This window comes from Perca fluviatilis, chromosome 2 (genome assembly GCF_010015445.1).
Source record: "Perca fluviatilis chromosome 2, GENO_Pfluv_1.0, whole genome shotgun sequence".
Lineage (NCBI taxonomy): Eukaryota > Metazoa > Chordata > Actinopteri > Perciformes > Percidae > Perca > Perca fluviatilis.
The window spans coordinates 15651428-15672642 of record NC_053113.1 but is presented as its reverse complement, the minus strand read 5'-3'; the positions used below and the strand labels follow the sequence as shown (position 1 = coordinate 15672642).

The 21215-nt window shown below is 41.0% G+C and overlaps 1 protein-coding gene across 1 annotated transcript in view; it reads left to right on the top strand.

The window, feature by feature from the left end:
* The window catches only part of LOC120570576 (ATP-binding cassette sub-family G member 4-like), a 31320-nt gene extending 10150 nt beyond the window's left edge, over positions 1-21170 (top strand). The window contains exons 2-15 of the mRNA XM_039818972.1: positions 707-963; positions 11818-11935; positions 12185-12317; positions 12549-12599; positions 13432-13577; positions 14697-14820; positions 15031-15145; positions 15259-15401; positions 16587-16685; positions 16875-17043; positions 17172-17272; positions 18052-18210; positions 18295-18413; positions 19537-21170. Coding sequence (XP_039674906.1) covers positions 720-963; positions 11818-11935; positions 12185-12317; positions 12549-12599; positions 13432-13577; positions 14697-14820; positions 15031-15145; positions 15259-15401; positions 16587-16685; positions 16875-17043; positions 17172-17272; positions 18052-18210; positions 18295-18413; positions 19537-19762 — 1947 coding nt within the window. The 5' untranslated portion in view covers positions 707-719 and the 3' untranslated portion in view covers positions 19763-21170. The remainder of the gene's footprint in view (positions 1-706; positions 964-11817; positions 11936-12184; positions 12318-12548; positions 12600-13431; positions 13578-14696; positions 14821-15030; positions 15146-15258; positions 15402-16586; positions 16686-16874; positions 17044-17171; positions 17273-18051; positions 18211-18294; positions 18414-19536) is intronic.
* Positions 21171-21215: the final 45 nt, after the last annotated feature.

The window sequence follows — 21215 nt, the reverse complement described above, 5'->3', positions numbered from 1 at the left end:
CCATATTTGAGCTTTATATAGTTGATTTCTCGCTTAAAAAAGTATCAAGAAGTGAATTTAATAACGGAATAGCCCGATAAACAATGTATAACTTTGCAGTGTCTGAAATATGAGTCTCCCATGTGTTTCTATGTAGTTTGCCCAAACCAATCAGCGCGTAGCTCATTCTGAATATTCATGACCATACCATATTTGGAAGAAAAGCTTTTGTTCCAAATAGAGCCATATTCACAGGGTAGTTAAGGGCCTATAAAATATCATTCGGGCAATTTTCAGCCCAACCAATGTTACATACCCCATTAGGAGACCTTAAGGAACAGTGTAAAATGCCCTATATAATCATTCTATCACCCCTTTAATATATATATAATAAAACCTATTTTTATAAACTACATGTGTTTTTTGTTAAAGAATCTGAATTTATAAGCTGTCAGATTATTGTAGTGGAGTTAAAAGTACAAAGTTTCTCTCTGAAATGTATAGTGGAGTAGAAGTAAAAAGTGGCATGAAAAGAAAAGACTCAAGTAAAGTACAAGTACCTCAAATTTGTACTTAGGTATGTACGTAGTTACATTCCACCACAGGTTGCAGGTCAGCATATAATGACGCATGACTGAGCTGTTCTTTTTATGATTTTGCCTTTATTACCTCTACTACCTTTCATCTTTGTCTTTCTTCTCCCTCTTCCCTACCCCTCCACCCACAGACAGAGAGCTGGTATGGATAATAAGGCGTTGGAACCCGAGTCTGTGAGTGTCCACATGGAGGAGGTCATCATGTGTAATGGAGGCAGCCAGCCTCAGCAGCAGCAAGAAGCATCCATGTTGACCCACCTGAAGAAGGTTGAGAACCAGATCAGTGAAGCGCAGCGTTTCTCCCACCTACCTAAGCGCTCAGCCGTGGACCTGGAGTTCAACGACCTTTCCTACACCATCCAGGAGGGGCCGTGCTGGAGGAGGAGAGGTAACACACATCTATCCATTCTTCAGTTTGTAAAGGAGTAAAGATCTAGGCTTGTACGAATGCACCAGGTACCATCTAGTCTCGCATTGCCAGACCTACCTCCACAGCGCTGCGGAGGAAGGTCTGGCCCTTCCACACATACACTCCTGGATTGGAGAAAAAACGGTCAGGGGTTGTTTGAATTTCTTTAAATCAATCGCAATTATCTTAAGCTCCGGACGCAGCGACGGTGGCTCTGCAAAATGGTCTCGGGAAGGAAGGTTTGCACCCTGCAAAAGAAAACGCCACATACAATATTAAATGAAGTTAACTGCTCACACAATACAGTAACATGAGCTATATAAATTAGCTGGATACATGGTTAATTTGCTCTTATTAGTAGGGCTGGGTACCGAACGTCGATACTTTTATGGTATTGAAAAAAATACTCCAATCCTATGAGTATCGAAAAATTCTTTATCTTTCGGTGCCAAATTTCGGTTCCAAAAGCGTCTTAGCGTGTAAGCGCAAGCTTATCTGTCCTCTCTGCATATTGACACAGAGCGGAGCTCCGACCGACACACACACGCACACGGAGAGGTGCGGACGGAGTAAACGGACTGCAGTTTTGTTGAAGTCACAGAGAGTCACGGTTGGTTTCAAGTGTGGTTACAGTTTTTTAAAACTTCACGCAGACAGCGTTTGCTGCGATATGATATTAATGGCGAGCCGAAAGCGGTCGCGGTGCTGTTGACGTTACACTTCCTCTTACAAGCAGCCACAGCGGTGGTTTCTCTGCCCTGATGACTGACTGACAGGCTGAGCTTGCAAGGCAATGCACTTTTATTAAAGTTACTCTGAGTGAGCAGTTTTACCAGAATTTTTTAATTTTGATAACTCTTTTGATTGTTAAGGTGGAATTCTGAATTAAGGTGGAAAATAAAAGCTTTGTGTTTAATGTATTTTTGTTGATGTTGAAATGGATTTTAAAACATATGGTATCGAAAAAAGTATCGTTAGGAATCGGTATCGAAACTGAGGTATCGAAATTGGCACCGGATCGAAAGATTCTGAACGATACCCAGCCCTACTTATTAGTGTATCGGCGTGTGTATTTTGTCCATGGCGAATATCCGCCAATAGGACCCAAAACATCCCAGTTAGATAGTAAATATGCCGTAAACATATTCTTTGTAAATCTTTACAATCACGGGGCGGACTCTAGCTCACCCAGTAAGATCGTTCGCCCCATGTTGGCTGAGTCCTGCAGCGGCGCGGGTTCAAATCCGACCTGCTGCCCTTTGCTGCGTGTCATCCCCCATCTCTCTCCCCCTTTCATGCCTATCCACTGTCTCTATGTAATAAAGGGAAAAGCCCCAAACAATAGGATGACCAGATTTCCCGGAACTAAAACCGGGAAACTTTGTGCATGACCGTAGTGCTCGTGCATGCACATGCTTTTTTAACATGAACATGTACCAGCCCAGGTCAGACATAGACACAGACAGATTAGACACAATTTTGCCAACAGCACACGCAGGCCTACTGCTCACTAGATAATGGTGTATCTCAGCTAATATTCATGAATTTTCTTAGTACGAAGTCTACATATCTAAGAAATAATATTAAAAGACATTGAGTGAGTTGCGTGTGGGACCAACTTTATTTTTCAGAATTAAAGTATTCTTTTGGAAAACGCACCCACTGAACTTGTGAAAAACTTTGTGAAAAGGTATTTTTCATTGCATGGCACTAAACAGATTATTTGTAACTGCTGCCACTACTGTTGCTGCTACTATGAAATTGCGTACAGGGGACAGCAAAATTGGCCCGTGTGACGAGTAGCGCCTTGAATGGTCATGCGGTTGCTGTTGTCAGTCCATGTGTTGTTCATGAGCGAAAAGATCCACTCAACGGGAGCATTTGTGCCCGGTAGACAAATGGCGAACTGACAAAGAAGACCTACATTTTTGTAAAAAATGTTTTTGCTGTGTCCATTTCTTCGTCTATGGTCTATGGTTAAAACGAGACAGATAAGAAGAGGCATTGCAACAATGTTTACAAATATACATTGTAACACCCGCTGCCAGAGGTGGGTAGTAACGAGTTACATTTACTCCGTTACATTTACTTGAGTAAGTTTTTGAAAAAATTATACTTCCAGGAGTAGTTTTAAATCACTATACTTTTTACTTTTACTTGAGTAGATTTGTGAAGAAGAAACTGTACTCTTACTCCGCTACATTGGGCTACAATGAGCTCGTTACTTTTCTTTTTACCTCTTTGGTATTCTACGTGTCATTGTTTTTAAACATACATACATCTGTGTTCTTCATAAATATGAAGAACACAGACACGGTTTTACAGACAAAACGCAATACAGTCGCTGCTTCCTAAAACAGGAGGACAGCTGGCAAAAAAATAAATAAATAGGCGACGCTGTAGATGCGTAGGCTAGCTACATCACAACGCTTATCAATATCACTTCCCCATCAGTCAGGCACAACATCTGACCATAATTACACTTGTGCTTTCCATAAATTGCCGTTGCTTTAGCCTATTATTTCAGTTGCAACCCTGGCAGTGGAAGCAATCGTGAGAGCAAATAAAAAATATAAAAAACATAATTCAAACCGCTGTGCGCATTGGTGACAAACTGCTCAAGAAGCCGACAAATGGCTGATATGTAATTCCCTCCCAGTAAAATCTATATATTTCATAAATATACCCATCAGGGAATGTTAACGGGGTTGTCGGTCTCTAAATGTTTTTTGTATGAGCGCACCCCTCTCTCTCTCTCTCTCTCTCTCTCTCTCTCTCTCTCTCTGCGCACCGAGCTCCGCCTGATCTTCTAAGAGCAGTGACGCCGTTATCAATCGAGTAGGCCTATTGATTGGTCAGTAGGCGGTTGATCTCTGATCTCCAACATAACCTGCTCCCGACCAGGTTAGGCGTCCAGCATGAGTTACCACGGCGATTTAACCCGGTAACAAGTGATCCACCTTCGTGATACAGAAAACCAAATCTTGCTTTGTAGTACAGGCCTCTGGCCTCATATTGAAAGCATGTTTACCTTAGTAAAAGTGCCAAACAGCAGCTCCATTACCTTGTTCTAGTTCTGCCTGCAGAGCCTGGTAAAAAAATGTTACTTACAAAGTTACTTGTGCTTATTTATTTTTTATGTATTATTATTTTATTGATTTTATTTTTTAAGTATTTGAATGTACCTGGATTATTTGAATTTAAGCTATTTTGTAATTAATTAATTAATTAAAATGTATTTTATTGATTGGATGAACTAGGCTATAATTTGCCTAAAGATGATTATTTTGTATTTTTGTCTGTCTGATTGAATGTTTGTGTTAAAAATAAATCAGAAGTTACTCAACAGTTACTCAGTAGTTGAGTAGTTTTTTCACCAAGTACTTTTTTACTCTTACTCAAGTAATTATTTGGATGACTACTTTTTACTTTTACTTGAGTCATATTATTCTGAAGTAACCATAATTTTACTTGAGTACAATTTTTGGCTGCTCTACCCACCTCTGCGACCACTGACATACAGTGCCTTGCGAAAGTATTCGGCCCCCTTGAACTTTTCGACCTTTTGTCACATTTCAGGCCTCAAACATAAAGATATAAAACTGTAATTTTTTGTGAAGAATCAACAACAAGTGGGACACAATCATGAAGTGGAACGAAATTTATTGGATATTTCAAACCTTTTAAACAAATAAAAAACTGAAATATTGGGCGTGCAAAATTATTCAGCCCCCTTAAGTTAATACTTTGTGCAGCCACTCTTTGTTGCGATTACAGCTGTAAGTTGCGCGGGGTATGTCTCTATCAGTTTTGCACATCGAGAGCCGAACATTTTTGCCCATTCCTCCTTGCAAAACAGCTCGAGCTCAGTGAGGTTGGATGGAGAGCGTTTGTGAACAGCAGTTTTCAGTTCTTTCCACAGATTCTAGATTGGATTCAGGTCTGGACTTTGACTTGGCCATTCTAACACCTGGATATGTTTATTTGTGAACCATTCCATTGTAGATTTTGCTTTATGTTTTGGATCATTGTCTTGTTGGAAGACAAATCTCCGTCCCAGTCTCAGGTCTTTTGCAGACTCCATTAGGTTTTCTTCCAGAATGGTCCTGTATTTGGCTCCATCCATCTTCCCATCAATTTTAACCATCTTCCCTGTCCCTGCTGAAGAAAAGCAGGCCCAAACCATGATGCTGCCACCACCATGTTTGACAGTGGGGATGGTGTGTTCAGGTTGATGAGCTGTGTTGCTTTACGCAAACCATAACGTTTTGCATTGTTGCCAAAAGTTCGATTTTGGTTTCATCTGACCACAGCACCTTCTTCCACATGTTTGGTGTGTCTCCCAGGTGGCTTTTGGCAAACTTTAAACGACACTTTTATGGATATCTTTAAGAAATGGCTTTCTTCTTGCCACTCTTCCATAAAGGACAGATTTGTGCAGTATACGACTGATTGTTGTCCTATGGACAGAGTCTCCCACCTCAGCTGTAGATCTCTGCAGTTCATCCAAAGTGATCATGGGCCTCTTGGCTGCATCTCTGATCAGTCTTCTCATTGTATGAGCTGAAAGTTTAGAGGGACGGCCGGGTCTTCGTAGATTTGTAGTGGTCTGATACTCCTTCCATTTCAATATTATCGCTTGCACAGTGCTCCTTGGGATGTTTAAAGCTTGGGAAATCTTTTTGTATCCAAATCCGGCTTTAAACTTCTCCACAACAGTATCTCGGACCTGCCTGGTGTGTTCCTTGTTCTTCATGATGCTCTCTGCGCTTTACACGGACCTCTGAGACTATCACAGAGCAGGTGCATTTATACGGAGACTTGATTACACACAGCTGGATTCTATTTATCATCATTAGTCATTTAGGTCAACATTGGATCATTCAGAGATCCTCACTGAACTTCTGGAGAGAGTTTGCTGCACTGAAAGTAAAGGGGCTGAATAATTTTGCACCCACTTTTTCCAGTTTTTATTTGTTAAAAAAGTTTGAAATAGCCAATAAATTTCGTTCCACTTCATAATTGGGACCCACTTGTTGTTGATTCTTCACAAAAAATTACAGTTTTATATCTTTATGTTTGAGGCCTGAAATGTGGCAAAAGGTCGAAACGTTCAAGGGGGCCGAATACTTTCGCAAGGCACTGTATATAACGGTGGTTAACAACTAATCAACCCAGGGTTTCCCAATCTAGCGGCGCGTGTTTACATAAAAGAGGCGATGTTTGCACAACATGACCAATAGCCACATATTTTACATAAGAAGAGCAAACTATAATTCTACATAAATATGAAGAACACAGACACGGTTTTACAGACAAAACGCAATACAGTCTGCAGATGCAGACCGCCACGATTAACTCACACACACACACACACACACACACACATTGTTAAAATCATACGCTGAACGCTTTAGTTTCTCTACATGGGTTTAGTTAATGATCAGGCTATAATAAGACCACGTCGGCTATGTAATAGCTGACAACCGGGATAATTTCATAGTGGTTGGTGTAAACCGGGACATTTTAGCGTCCCGACGGGCTTTTGTCGGGACTCGGGACGCGCATCTCAGAATCGGGACTTTCCCAGTCAAACCGGGACGTCTGGTCACCCTACCAAAAAAAAAAATAAATCTTTACAATCATATTCCGAAAGAACCAAGCAGGCCTGCCTTGTTGCACGACCCAAATTTTCGTCACATCTTGCCATTTTCACTGTGTAACATTAGCTTGCTAGCTCAGAGGTTCCGGTTGCTATTCCAGGATGCGACCGGAGTTTAAAGTGCCCATATTATGAAAAAATCACTTTTTCTGGGATTTGGGGTGTTCTTTTGTGTCTCTGGTGCTTCCACACACATACAAACTTTGAAAAAAATCCATCCATGCTGTTTTGAGTGAGATACGGTTTCTGAATGTGTCCTGCTTTCAGTCTCCTGGTGAGCTGTTCAAAATCGGCCTCGGACTGTGACGTCACAGTCCGAAATGAGCTGGCTAACCACAACCGTTAGCTCGTTAGCATGCTAACCGTTAGCATTAGCATGCTAACGCTAATGCTAACGCTAGCATGCTACGTCGTTCTCAATAGCAAAGCACTGCTACAACACACACAAGTTCACCATAATCTACAAAAGAACTACTTACATGTGCGCCCTCATTTAGAAGTCTCCCAGCTAATCCTGCCTTGTAACTGACCAAAGTTGGAGGAACAGGCTCTCTTTTACTGTCTCTAGAGTTAGCTAGCTGACATGATCTACATCTGAAATACTGAGCATGTGCGAGTGCAATCAAAGATAGTACAGAAGAGGATGAAAAGAGGTCTCACTCTGTAGCTAAAACAGAAACCAGGTGAAAAGAGGATCTACAGCAGTGAGAGAGAGCTGTGCAGTACAACAAAAATATGGGTTTTTTTGAAAATTAAACCATGTAAACCTATTCTGGTACAACCTTAAAATACAGTTATGAACCTGAAAATGAGCATAATATGGGCGCTTTAACGTAAACACAAAGGAAGCGGAAGGTGAGGGACACCGGAACTACCCGGTAAATGAACCGTCGCCGATCAAGACTAGGTACCATCTAATTGTTACCAAGACGAAGAAGATGACTTAATGTAGATACAAGATCGAGCATGCACCAAGCTTTCTCAAATTCTCCAAGTCTGTGAAACTTTACTGAAAGGCTGAACAGGATTCCAAAAAAATATTCCCTCTTTTGGTGTTTTGATGATTGTAAAACTAAGTCAGCAATATTCACATGTATAACACCTTTCTTGTAAAACCATTCACCCAAAGCAAATAGTTAGTGTTTCAGTCATAACGAGAGAAGTGTAATGTTTCCCACTAATCCCAAAAGGGAGAGTGTTCGGAGACCTGAGTGGAGACCGTTGAATGCTGTAAACTAGCCGGTCTCTATCCATGAGTCTGATGTAAGTGTATACTGTGTGCATGTGTTTGAGTACATCCTCTGAGGTTTCCAGTAAGTGCTGCATTGTCTGAGACAGTTTAGGTCATCAATAATGTAGCTGAGAGGAGGAGAGGAGAGGAGAGGAGGAGAGGAGAGGAGGAGAGGAGAGGAGAGGAGAAACAGGGAAGGTGAAGTGACATGAAGTGAGGTAGGGTGGGTTTAAAATATGAGCCAAGTTTCCCAGAAAGTGCTGCATTGTCTGAGACAGTTTAGGCCATCAATAATGTAGCTGATCTGGTGAGCCAAAGGGTAGAGGAGAGGAGAGAGAGAGGAGAGGAGAGGAGAGGAGAGGAGAGGGAGAGAGGAGAGGAGAGGAGAGGAGAGGAGAGGAGGGTGAAAAGAAGGGTGTGCCAGCATCCATTAATCTAAATTCCTTTCAACCTTTAAAGAAACTGCAAGTAAACACTTACTGTAGATGAATAACAAATATATTCTTGTGATTGCTGTGCTTCTCAGAGTCTTTTTTTAAATTTGATATGCTTTAACTTGTTTGAAGTCTTTTTCATAGTTCCACAGTACTGCTCTCTAAAAACCTCTTTGACTGTGTGTTTGCACAGCCACATTACAGAACGTGTCACAGCAGTTGGTAAATTAGTTTCTCAGTGTTTTTTTCCAATAGTACTATGTCTGTGGTTTTGAAGGGTTCTGATAGCCATCATCAATTAATATATCCAATTTGTTGAATATATACCAGCAGTAGCTGAGAAAGTGAGTCAGACAATATGTTTCGCCATTATACTATATTTTATGCATTCTCTATACCTCTTATGTATGTGGTAATACATAATACGTGTTAATAATAAAAGACATCTATTGTTATCTGGCCCAAATAATAGCATTTTCTAATTTTGGCATAGCATCTATTTTAAGACTAAGCAATCATCTAAAATTACTCAACTGCCCCACTTTTGGGAAATACAAAACATATTCTGAGGTGCAATAAAGGCATGTTTGAACACTCCCAGCAGCAAAGTAATATCTTGGAAATGTGACAAATATTATATATAACTTGTGTGAATTTTCTTTCTCACACATAATCACAGCACCAAAACATAGCTGAGCGATGGCAGCAGAAGGTGTATGGCTTGCAAATAACTAAATATAGACATGAGAATGTGTATATTAATTGACATTAATGGAATAAAATAAGAACAAGACCCTCCTCCACAGCGCCGCGGTGGAGGAAGGTCTGGCAAAGCGAGACTAGGGGACACCCAATATAACGCCCAATGCCGGGACGCTGAAATTGAAGGCATGGTGAGCTGGCACAACTGAGGCTGTGGTTCAACGTCACTTTGGGTGAGTGAACATCAGTGGCCACTCCAGAGGTGGATATCACCCACAATGCATTGCAGTTATGCAATTGTTGGAAAATTGCATGACATGAACAGACATAACACAAGAACGGGGTTAGAATGCCATAATTAATGGAAAATAAAAGACACTTGAAGCAGTAGCGCTAAGCCTATAACTGACGTTCGATCCTTATAGTTTGTGCTGAAAGTGAACAAGGGCAGGTGTGTTCTATTTTAATCCCCCGCTCCTGCCCTGTCCACTATCACTCTGCTCTCCAAGTGGCCTCCATGCGGCATATGCCGATAGGTAAAATCAAAGGGCTGAGGGCAAGTGAACGAGGGGAAGTGGAACTCATGTAACACAGCCTGAATGTTATCCTTCCTCTGTTGGTTATGTGATCCTCACTTCGTAGCGGTCCCTCATGTATGCCGTGATGACGCGTGAGAGTCACTGAGAGTTGTTAGTTGTACAGACTGAACATTCACTGACAACCGTGCGTTTTCTTGCTTAAACCTTATGTGTTGGCACCCTGCTGGAGAAACCACAGGCAATAGAAATCAATAGCACAACTCACTTTACTTGACAAAAAAGTCAGAGGTAAAGGCAGACAAATATGGTAGGGAGAAGACTAAGATGAGGTCAGGTAAACAAGCAGAGATAAAAATGCTGGAACACTTGACACTGGGTACGAAGACGAACTGGCACCGAGATAGGGAAACAAACTGACTAAATACACAAGGGAGAGAGGATAATGAGGCACAGGCCGGGCCAGACAATCACACAGGCGGGAAAAAACAGGGGCAGGAAGTGAATAATCTGAAACAACAGGAGAGGTGAGTATATCAAAATAAAACAGGAAACGATAAGTGAATAAATGACAATGAAAAATATAGGAGCAGGACAGGATATGCCAGCTGCTTTAGTCCCATTCGTCCATGTTAAATATATTTTTGTTTTTTGAAAACTAGATTTGAGTAAGGGCCTTCTTCTAGGAAATGAGCAATTGATTTTGTGGACACTGACTATCAGCGTAGTAAGCTATTTACGGGGTGGATAACCAAAGGTGTTTCCAAATGAGGCGTTTGGTGGCAAAAATCCTCAAACACACTCATGTTTTAATAAGGACAGCCAAATGAATGAACCATACACACTAGACTCAACCATGCTGTTTAAAGAAAAGGGTGCTGTCCGATGATGTCGGATTGGGCTCTTATGGTTGTGGCTAGTAGGGATACAGCTAAGGCCGGAAGTTACGCAACATCTCGCAAAATCTAATCTAAAATAATAATATAATTTTAAAGGTCCCATGACATGCTGCTTTTTGGATGCTTTTATATAGGCATTAGTGGTCCCCAAATACTGTATCTGAAGTCTCTTTCCAGAAATTCAGCCTTGGTGCAGCCAGTCCCACAATGAGCTTTCCTTAGTATGTGCCATTTCTGTGTCTGTAGTATTAAATACTATTGAGGAGAAGAGAGGGGGGGCAAGGTGGAGGGTGGGGGTGTGGCCTTGACCAACTGCCACTTTGCTTGTTTGCAAGCCATGATGTCTCTCTCTTTCTCATGGGCAGGCCAAATTCTCTGTTTGGGCAAAGCAGAGAAAGGGGAGGTAACCTTGCTCCTTATGACCTCATAAGGAGCAAGATTCCAGATTGGCCCATCTGAGCTTTCATTTTCTCAAAGGCAGAGCAGGATACCCAGGGCTCGGTTTACACCTATCACCATTTCTAGCCACTGGGGGACCATAGGCAGGCTGGGGGAACTCATATTAATGTTAAAAAACCTCATAAAGTGAAATTTTCATGCCATGGGACCTTTAATACTTTCACCAAGGAAACGCATGTTCATTCCTCGGGAGTGTTTTAATCCAAACCATGGTCTTTTTCCTAAACCTAACTCGTCATTTTGGTGCTTAAACTTAACTGTCATCGCCACTTTGTCATGCCTAAACGCCGTAATGTACCCCTTCTAGCCACAACCGGCTCTTAACAACATCTATTTGATATGACCACCTTTTGGCCTATTTTAAAAACTCTTTTTATTTTTGACAGTTAGGACAGGGAGGACTGTTGTTCATGAGCAACCCCTGGATCTCTAGTTCCAACAGCACAAAATCGAATTGTTTCCGTTGTATTTTCTGCAGCATAGTACAGATACTGCTCCTCTCAAAGGTTGTAAACAATGTCTCGTTGAAAGCTGATGCAGGTGAGTGCTCAGTGTTAATGCTGTTAGACTGAAGTGCAGCATTTGATACTGTACAGCGTGAGTCTCCACTCTCCACACTCACAGACTAAAGCGGTGGGTCAGGGACTGGTTCTTTTCCTGTTTGACTGAGAGGAAGTTCCTACTATTTGTAAATGGGTTTTTCTGACATTTCTGATACTTTTGTACTGAAAGATAATGTTAACATCATTATGCTGACTTTCCTTTTACTGTTCAAGCCCAATAATGGTTGAAAGTACGATATAAATAAAGATAATTCTAATTGTTTATGTTAATAATTTTGAATTTTATTATTTACTCTTTCCAAAGTGTATGTTTCCATTGCCATCAATGCCCTGTTTGTTGTTGGCAGGTTTCAAAGCCTTGCTGAAGTGCCTGTCGGGAAGGTTCTGCAGTCAGGAGCTGATAGGAATCATGGGGCCCTCTGGAGCCGGGAAGTCCACCTTGATGAACATTCTGGCTGGATACAGGTGAGAGTGACAAAATTCCCTTCTTCTTTCCAGTTAAAGTAAAAGCGTTGTCGATATCACGTCCTCGATATTAGATCGTATATTGATATATAGCTCGTCTAGAAAAGCCATTTGTGGACAAAAGCAGCACAATTAGGAGAAATTAGTTTTCATCACAGGCAATTTGTGGCATAGATTTGTGTATCATGTGTTCAGTCTATTCCTTTTTTGAACTGTCCAGCATGTGTGTTTGTCCTTCCTGCCGCCCAGGGAAACAGGAATGAAGGGTCAAATCCTGGTAAACGGGAAACCCAGGGACCTGAGGACATTCAGGAAAATGTCCTGCTACATCATGCAGGAAGACATGCTGCTGCCACACCTCACTGCACGAGAGGCCATGATGGTGAGCTGTTAGGGGACTGAGTACTGCTAGAATGAATAGCTGTGGATGTGGGTAGGGGCCCATAGAGAATGTCTTTCCACAGGGCCCAGAATGTTGTGCTACGCCCCTGAGCTATTGTGCCAGCGTGCTCCAGTGATTGGCTTCTGAACCTGAGACTGCCACTGATCTGTACAGTTGTTAAATACCTGTTGCATTACATAATTAGGACCCATTTTTCCCTCTTTGCTGCAGGTTTCAGCCAACTTAAAGCTGGATGAAACTATGGATGTGAAGAAAGAACTGGTGAGCTAAACAAATAACATCTACTACATACACAGAAAAAAAGGTAATAACATTAACACTTCCATTTGAACACTGAATCCTGACCATAAACGTACTTCATTTATATATAACCTTTACCAATCACAGTTAATATGGAGAAATGCCCACTTTCTTTTAACACTCTGTGGACACGCATATGTACTCAATTTGGATAAAGACCAATCTTTCAGGTACATATACAGTATGTAGGTGGCATGAAGCGCAGTACCACTCAGGTGTAAATTTGATATCCAAAATAAATCTATCAATCAAGAGCAGATAGGACATGTTGGCTTTACATTCTGACATGCAAAAAAAAGCTTTCACCAGTTACGCAGATAACATAAATGCATACATTGACTGCCCCTGTCATTACTATGGACAGCTTTATAAGCACATGTATGCACAGAGAAAAACTCTGATAAAATATAATAAAAAAAAAAAATTCTGACTCTTTCTGTTATGTAGCTCCAAATGACCATAATGTATTTGTGTGGATGTTTTATCTTGTTCACTATCAATGACTCAGTGATTATGTCAAGCATTAATAAATACTTCTAGCTTCCAAAATTCACTTTGCAGTCTATACTTACTATACTATTATTTATTTATTTTTGAATGAAACACTATCATAAAAACGGACATAATGGCATGTTTATGTTTATGTCTACATCGCTTTTAAGCCATAGTTTTTGGGAACAAATAAAACAAAACAAAAAAAAAAAAAAAAAAAACGGTTTTGTATTTGCAAACTGACCTGGTGAAACTGGCAGGTTGTAAATCTCCTTCCCTCTCTCTGACTTTCTCTGTCCAGGTGAATCAGATTCTGACTGCATTAGGGCTCCTTGGCTGTGCTCACACTCGTACCAGCTCGCTGTCCGGTGGTCAGTGTAAACGGCTGGCCATCGCCCTGGAACTGGTCAACAATCCTCCAGTCATGTTCTTTGATGAGCCCACCAGGTGAGACGGACAGATGCGGATGTGCTGGTGATGGTTAAATGTAGACTTAAAAACAATTGACATATGACATTTTACTCGTTTGAGATGTGCTTCCATCAAATCAAATTGTGTTATTGAAAATGCTACAGTACAGTTTGACCATCACCAATTCAAGTCAATTGACTACTTCTGGTGTGTCAAAAGTAGTATTCGGAATACAAAACTCATTTTGTTTTGTTTTTTCTAGTTTCTACCGACAAGATTAAGGTTAATGGAGAAATTGTCAATGTGAACATTGGGATTGAAAATTTGAATTTCTTTTGCAGCCAAAAATGTAGGCGTTTTAGTTCATCCAACGAGCTCATCTGACTGCATATTTATGAGTCTAGTGACAGTTGGAAATATGGTGTTGGACTGACTTTTAAAACCCTAGCAATTATACTCAGTGATACCATCTGGCAAGTATGAGCGGTTGGGCGCTCTGTAGTCTTGCTTTGCCAGACCCTCCTCCAATGCGCTGCAGAGGAGGGTCTGGCAAGTCCACACAGCATTCTGGAATGGGAGAAAAACGTGCTCTGGTTTATTGGCATTTCTTTAAACCAATCACAATCGCCATGGACGGCGCTAAGCGTCGGACAGAGCCATGGTGCCGCTGCAAAATAGCCTTGTTTTGGTGGAACATGTGTACGTTCAAAAGTTGTTTTAGTCGTGCAACAGAAACCTCAGATTGGACAGATAGTCTAGCTAGCTGTCTGGATTTACCCTGCAGAGATCTGGGGAGCAGAGATCTGATTAACCATAGTCCTCAGAAATCCACCAGAGTTTAAAATTCCAACACAAGGAAAGTGAAAGGTAACGGACATCCGGCCGAAAAGAGTGATATCCGGCGGAATTTCCAGCAGCACCAGAGCAATCCCGGGAGTGGAACTTCGTGGATATAGACTAGGCGCTCTGGTACCCTAGCTCTCTGACAAATGAACTCTTCCAGAGCAGAATGAATAAAACATCTCAACAGAATTCTCAAGTTTCTCTCATGGAAACCCAAATAAGAACTACTACTTGTTTATGTCTTCGCCTCAGATTACTTCCCAGTTGGTCATTAATGTTGTCCCTCCTGCATGTCTCTCTCTCTCTGCTCAGTGGCTTAGACAGTGCCTCATGCTACCAGGTGGTCTCACTAATGCGCTCTCTAGCACTGGGAGGACGGACCATCATCTGCACCATCCACCAACCTAGTGCCAAACTGTTTGAGATGTTTGACAAGGTACAAGTCTGTATGAGGACATGAATGGGTGGCTGAAAATTCGAGTTTCTATTTATTTTATGAGAAGCTGTGGTGCATGCCAATACTGTAACATTGTACACAGGCACCGGCTGTTAAATGAAAGGGCCTCTGTCAGTTTTGGAAACTTTTTGAAAAGTAATTTACTTGTCAATTTACTTGTCAACCATGAATCATTTTGCTCCTCCACAGCTTTACATTCTGAGTCAGGGACAGTGTATCTACAAAGGCACAGTCCCATACCTCATCCCCTATCTTAAGACTCTGGGCCTCTATTGCCCAACTTACCACAACCCTGCAGACTTCAGTATGTCCACTTCACATTTATTCATATATTTGCTACACTTTGCTGAAAATGATGTGAAACATTTCTAATTCCTTCATTATCTGTATCTCTCTCTGCCTTTGCCTTTGCTTCAGTCATTGAAGTTGCATCAGGAGAGTATGGAGACTTAAACCCTGTGCTGTTTGAGGCCGTCCAAGGTGGAATGTGTGCATTAGAGGAGAAGAAGAACCAATGTGATAACAATGGCCAGTCAGTCTGTGCAACAAAGTGCCCAATGGTGTGTATTAGATGATGTGTTGCCGTACTGCAGTCAAGGCTGGATTACCAACTGGGCAAAGCAGGAAACTGTCCTAGGGCCTTAGCAGTTCACTGTGTGGCAAATACTTTTTTGGTAAATTGATTCATTGCAAATTTGTTTGGCGTTATGCACCACAAGAACACAATATAAACTGAAAAGATTTGTGCTGTGATTATCACTTCATTGGAGGGGACCCTGTATCAAAGTCAAGTTTTAATACTTTTTCATTTTCAGTTGATATTATGCGCGCAAAGATATTCTTTTAAGAATAGTACATTTGGGAAAGGCATAATGACCATTTTTGTTCACCAGTTCAAAACTAAAGCATTTTGAATTTGGTACCGGGGAGGATTCGTGACTCTGACCAGCTTCTTCTCCATAGCATAACATAAACTCATACGCATTGTTGCATCTTTCAGGAGAGCCCTGCATTTCTATGTTAAAGGTGCGCTAAGCAATGTCACGCGTTTTTTAGGCTACAACATTTTTTGTCACATACAGCAAACATCTCCTCACTATGTACCTACTGTGCCAACCTGCACCACGAAACATAACAAACGGTCTTTCAGCGTTCCAGCCAATAACCAACAAGAAGGATTTGGGGGTGGGGGTTGGGGGGTTAGTGCGCAGAAGGACGGAAGGGAGGGAGAGGAGACAGGATGAGGAGGAGGGAGGGGCGAGCTGGCCTTGTTTTGTTTGAAAATACTTCGATTGTCAACAAGAAGTGCCGTCACCCAACATCGCTTAGAGCACTTTTAAGTAACATTGATTAAGTAACAACATTTTCAATGGGAGTACAGAACGGGGAAAACAGGTGGACTGCATAGGAAGCTGGTAGGTGGATCTTGTTACCTTTGAACTGTTTTCAGTCTTAACTGACCATTTCCTGGTTGTAGCTTCATATTAACAGTACAGGCACGAGAGTGGTATCAAACGTGTCATCTAACAAAAAAGAATGCAAAAAAAGCCAATAAGCATTATTTGCCAAAAATATTCCTCGTCATCAAATTATCACCTGGTTTCTGCAGCAACATTTTTGCCCAACAGTCAGTTAATCCAGCCCCGACAGCAGAAGGTTGTGTTGTGCTGCACTTTTGTGACGTGGGTTATAATTATAGACACATTTTTCAATGTTATGAGTTGATGTGCTTCTATTTCCCCCAGGATGCCGGACACATAGAGAGACATACTTTTGCCACAAGCACACTAACACAGTTATGTATTCTCTTCAAGAGAACCTTCATAACTATATGTCGAGACCAGGTGGGTGACGACATTTGTTCAGAAATATTGTATAATTATAGCTGTGCACTGGTTCCAAACACATGGACAAAGTCCGGTCCTATCTATATTTTAATTTACAAAATAAAGAGATGTTACCTAAAACAATCAGGCAGTTAATCATCCAAGTCTGAGACTGCATGTTTTTTCCTGCTTTTGTTCTGTTCTCAGGTTTTGACCCACCTCAGACTGATATCCCACATCGCCATAGGTGTGTTAATAGGCTTGCTCTATCTGAACATCGGCAATGATGCCAGCAAGGTCTTCAACAACACCGGGTTCCTCTTCTTCTCGATGCTCTTCCTCATGTTTGGAGCGCTCATGCCAACCGTGTTAACCTGTGAGTCTGATGGAGGGGAGGGAATTATTTAACATATTTAAAATCTAATTTGTGCCAATCAACAAGGCCCCATTTCAAAATCCTATATGTTGTGAATTGATATTGACATATGTGAATGGTTTTGTTAGTTCCTCTGGAGATGAATGTGTTCCTGAGGGAGCATCTGAACTACTGGTATAGCCTGAAAGCCTACTACCTGGCCAAGACCATGGCTGATATCCCATTCCAGGTGAGCTGGCACTGTTGGGGTTGGAGCAATGGGTTGGCTCACGGAAGACCTGAGGGCTGACAAACTTGCTGTTACACACAGGAAAAGAAAAGCCTACATAGTGCCCCGCTGCACTCCAGTGTTAGTTGAAGGTACTACCTGGTTGTTCCAGTGGATTACGCTCGGCCAGCATTTCCGCAGGGTTTTGACCACTGTTGACTGACAGTAGTTCACTTTTTTTTTCTTTACAAAGTGGGAAAGATTCCTACATCATTCAGAGGCTGGCTCCAAAAAAAAAACTAAACGCACATTTTTTCCGTAAATATACTAATATAATATTGCGTTCCATCGTGTTTCTGTGCACAGGCATATACGTTGGATTGTGTGTACTGTATGGTAGTCTATACTTCTTTAAGAAAAAAACTATTGTTGCGTACCTCAACGGAACAGTTAATCCCAAACAATCATAAGAAGAAGACCATGTTATCCATCATTGTCCGATAGTAGTTTCACTGTGTTAACCAACATCATATATGTGGGATCTGGCTCTCTGTATCCTAGTTACATGAAAACAAGGCATGTTTTGTTTGTCCTTGTACATCATACATATTAGCAGATTTTACATTTCACATCTTTCTTTTAATGGAATTTATCAGAAGCAGGCCATTAACACAACTCTTGCGTGTTTAGCTGTGGCCAGCTTCAGTACAGTATCAATGGGTACATTAGATAAACAAAAGATTCATTTTGGGGTAAATTGTTCCTTCACTAAATAAAAGTAAATGATGGTGTTATTTTAGGTGATCTGCCCCATCATGTACTGCAGCATCGTGTACTGGATGACGGAGCAGCCTCCTGAGGCCACCCGCTACCTACTCTTCATAGCCTTGTCCACCTCTACCGCCCTGGTGGCCCAGTCCCTCGGCCTTCTGGTTGGGGCTGCCTCCAGCTCACTACAGGTACTGCATGTCTGCATTGTTAAATATAGGATTTCTTTGCTCATGTCATGAATATAAAACAGAATATGTCCTCTGCATACCTAGGTAGCCACATTTGTCGGACCTGTCACAGCGATCCCAGTGCTGCTTTTCTCTGGCTTCTTTGTGAACTTCGACACAATCCCCAAGTATCTGCAGTGGAGTTCCTATGTGTCTTATGTCAGGTGTGTACCAGAATCACTATTTCTTGTTAGCATGGGGGATTAGGAATTCCGATGTTGGTGGTTTAGTCTGGCCACAGCAAAACAGCATGTAGAATTTCTATTTATTACAACCTGGGTCTTATTTCCATAGATTTGGCCATCATTTTGTCATTATTTTAGGTCTGTGAACGCAGTAACATCACTAGAAATAACTCGGCCTCACTCCCAGGTTAGCCTAGAACAAAGTATTCTTAGTTTATTTGGAGAAAATGAAAATGAGCTACAAAAGTATTACTTAAACTGTCCATTGACTAACTTACTGGACCAACTTTGACCTAACCGTAATTACTATAGCAGTTCTCGGTGTAACAAGGGACTATTACAGACTGGCAGTTCTCAGTTTTAGAAACAGTTCACACTTTGATCTGTTTTTCCAAATTGAGAAAATATCTTTCATTGTTCAAGAGGTGGCTACGGCAAACTCAATCACATTTTATACCAAAATAAATATTGGGCCTCATGCAACATTTTCATATTCTTATCCTAATAACGAGAGTTCCAAGTCACCAAACTATCTTTGTAAATCGCTCGTTTCAGCCTGATGAATGCCACATGTTCATGCAGAGGTCCCTGTTAATTGATCATTAACATAATCAGCTATTTTGACTCAGTATCGGGTAGGGCTGGGTACAGAATTCAATACTTTTTAGGCACCAGCCGAATTTGCCTCTAAAGTATTGAGTATCGAAAAAAGCCTTGTCAATCAATACCCAATTTCAATACCTCAAGAAGTAAATCTCATCAGGGTCAGTGAGCCCAAAAGCATTGCACCATGCTTCTACCAAGATCTAATAAACACGTCTAGAGGCACGCAGGAAAAACTCTACGTTACACAGAGACGGGGCTCACATAGACGAGCTGAAAAATAAATCAAAAGATTTGTGCCTTAACGTGTAATATCTTTTTGTTTTATAAAATTGGAATGGAAAAAAGTATCGTTCAGGAACCGGTATTGATGTCACAGTATTGGTATCGGTACCAGTGTCGAAAATCTTTGACCGATACCCAGCCCTAGTTTCGGGAAATTATTTACTTGGCTATTTGCAATTATGAATTTGTCTCAGTGTTTGTATCTCTTCCACAGGTATGGCTTCGAAGGGGTGATCCTGTCCATCTACGGGATGAACCGTTCAGAGCTGGAGTGTCCAGGAAAGGTGTGTAAGTTCCAAAAGCCCGAAGAGGTTCTGCAGTTGTTGGATGTGGAAGACGCAAAGCTCTACATAGATTTCATTGTCCTGGGCATTTTCTTCATCATTCTACGGTTGGCCACCTACCTTGTCCTCCGCTACAAGGTAAAGTCCGAGCGATAGGTTTTCGCCTGGCACCCCTTCGAAATCTCAAGGCCCTCCCTAATGTCATCCCAGACCTCTGGTCTCTTTTCTGTGCACAGAAAACAACCTCTCATGTGGGAATTTGTTTCGTTTTGTTGTACGCATTGCTGCTGAAAGGACAGAACATAAATTCTGATCTGTTCTACTGCCAACAACTGTGCAGTGACTGATGATGCAGAGCAGTGAAGAGATCCTCTTATAAATCTATATATACCTGTTTTACCTCAAACATCAGGACTTAATTCCTGTGCACAAAGCCAGATCAGCAGGGAGGAGGGCAAAGAGACTGAGCCACATTCAGCAGCATGTATTGTACGTTTCATATTCCTGCAAGACAGAAATGTTTTAAGAACAAGGCGGATGTATATATATATATAGTAGTACTATGGAGCGGACATTCGTGTTTATTCTACACTGTGTGCTGTGACTTTGGTCCATAAAACTTCCCCCTTGAGAAAAGCAAATACAAATAGTGTTTACATTGTTTTATTAGTCAGACGAAGAAAAAACTGATAAATGGTTGCACTGGAGAATAAGTGTGATGTATTGTGCCTGAAAGAGTGAACACTGGGGGAAAAGTACTTTGTTTGAGGTAGTTGTTATATGACAGAACTTGGGTGACAGTTTGGAGTCCCGAAACATTTACTTCCTATGTATGAAAATAAAATCAACGTTTGAGCTAGATTGTTTTTTAACGTGTGGATAGTTGTAAATTAAGCTTTATCATGATTGTCTATGGAGATTTGGTATTTTTTGTACTTCCATAATATAATCTGAAATCTTTAAAATCTCAGTTATAATCAAAATCATTTTATACTATGCTATATTATCTTTAGTACTGTTGTATTATATGCAAATGTGATTATATAGATGTATATAAGCTAAATAGATCAATTGCTGTATCCTTATTTTTTTGTGTCCACACTACATCCAGTAATGTCACAAGGACACAACATGCTCATGCAATCGTGTTTGGTGCTATCTGAAGTTTTATGTTATATTTGAATTACATATATATATAAATATATATGTGTGTGTGTGTGTGTGTGTGTGTGTGTGTGTGTGTGTGTGTGTGTGTGTGTGTGTGTGTGTGTGTGTGTGTGTGTACACACATGTATATATAGAAAAGTATGCATCTAGACTGCACATTACAAAAATACTGAGCATTTTGAGAACAACCAAAGAAAAATTATTGTAACTGGAAGTATGCTCACATTTTATTTACAATGCATTGAGAATCTTTCTGTTTGTTTTTTTTTTATGTTGTTGGTTCGGGAAATGTTCTTTTTTGAAACATATATTGGAGATATTTCAGCTTTACTGTAATGTACAGTTATGTAAAGTGTCTGATATGATATTCCAATAAACACTGATCTAACTAGTTCAATTAAATATCTCAGTTTGTTAATGTGCAGTGAATACGCTATATCGT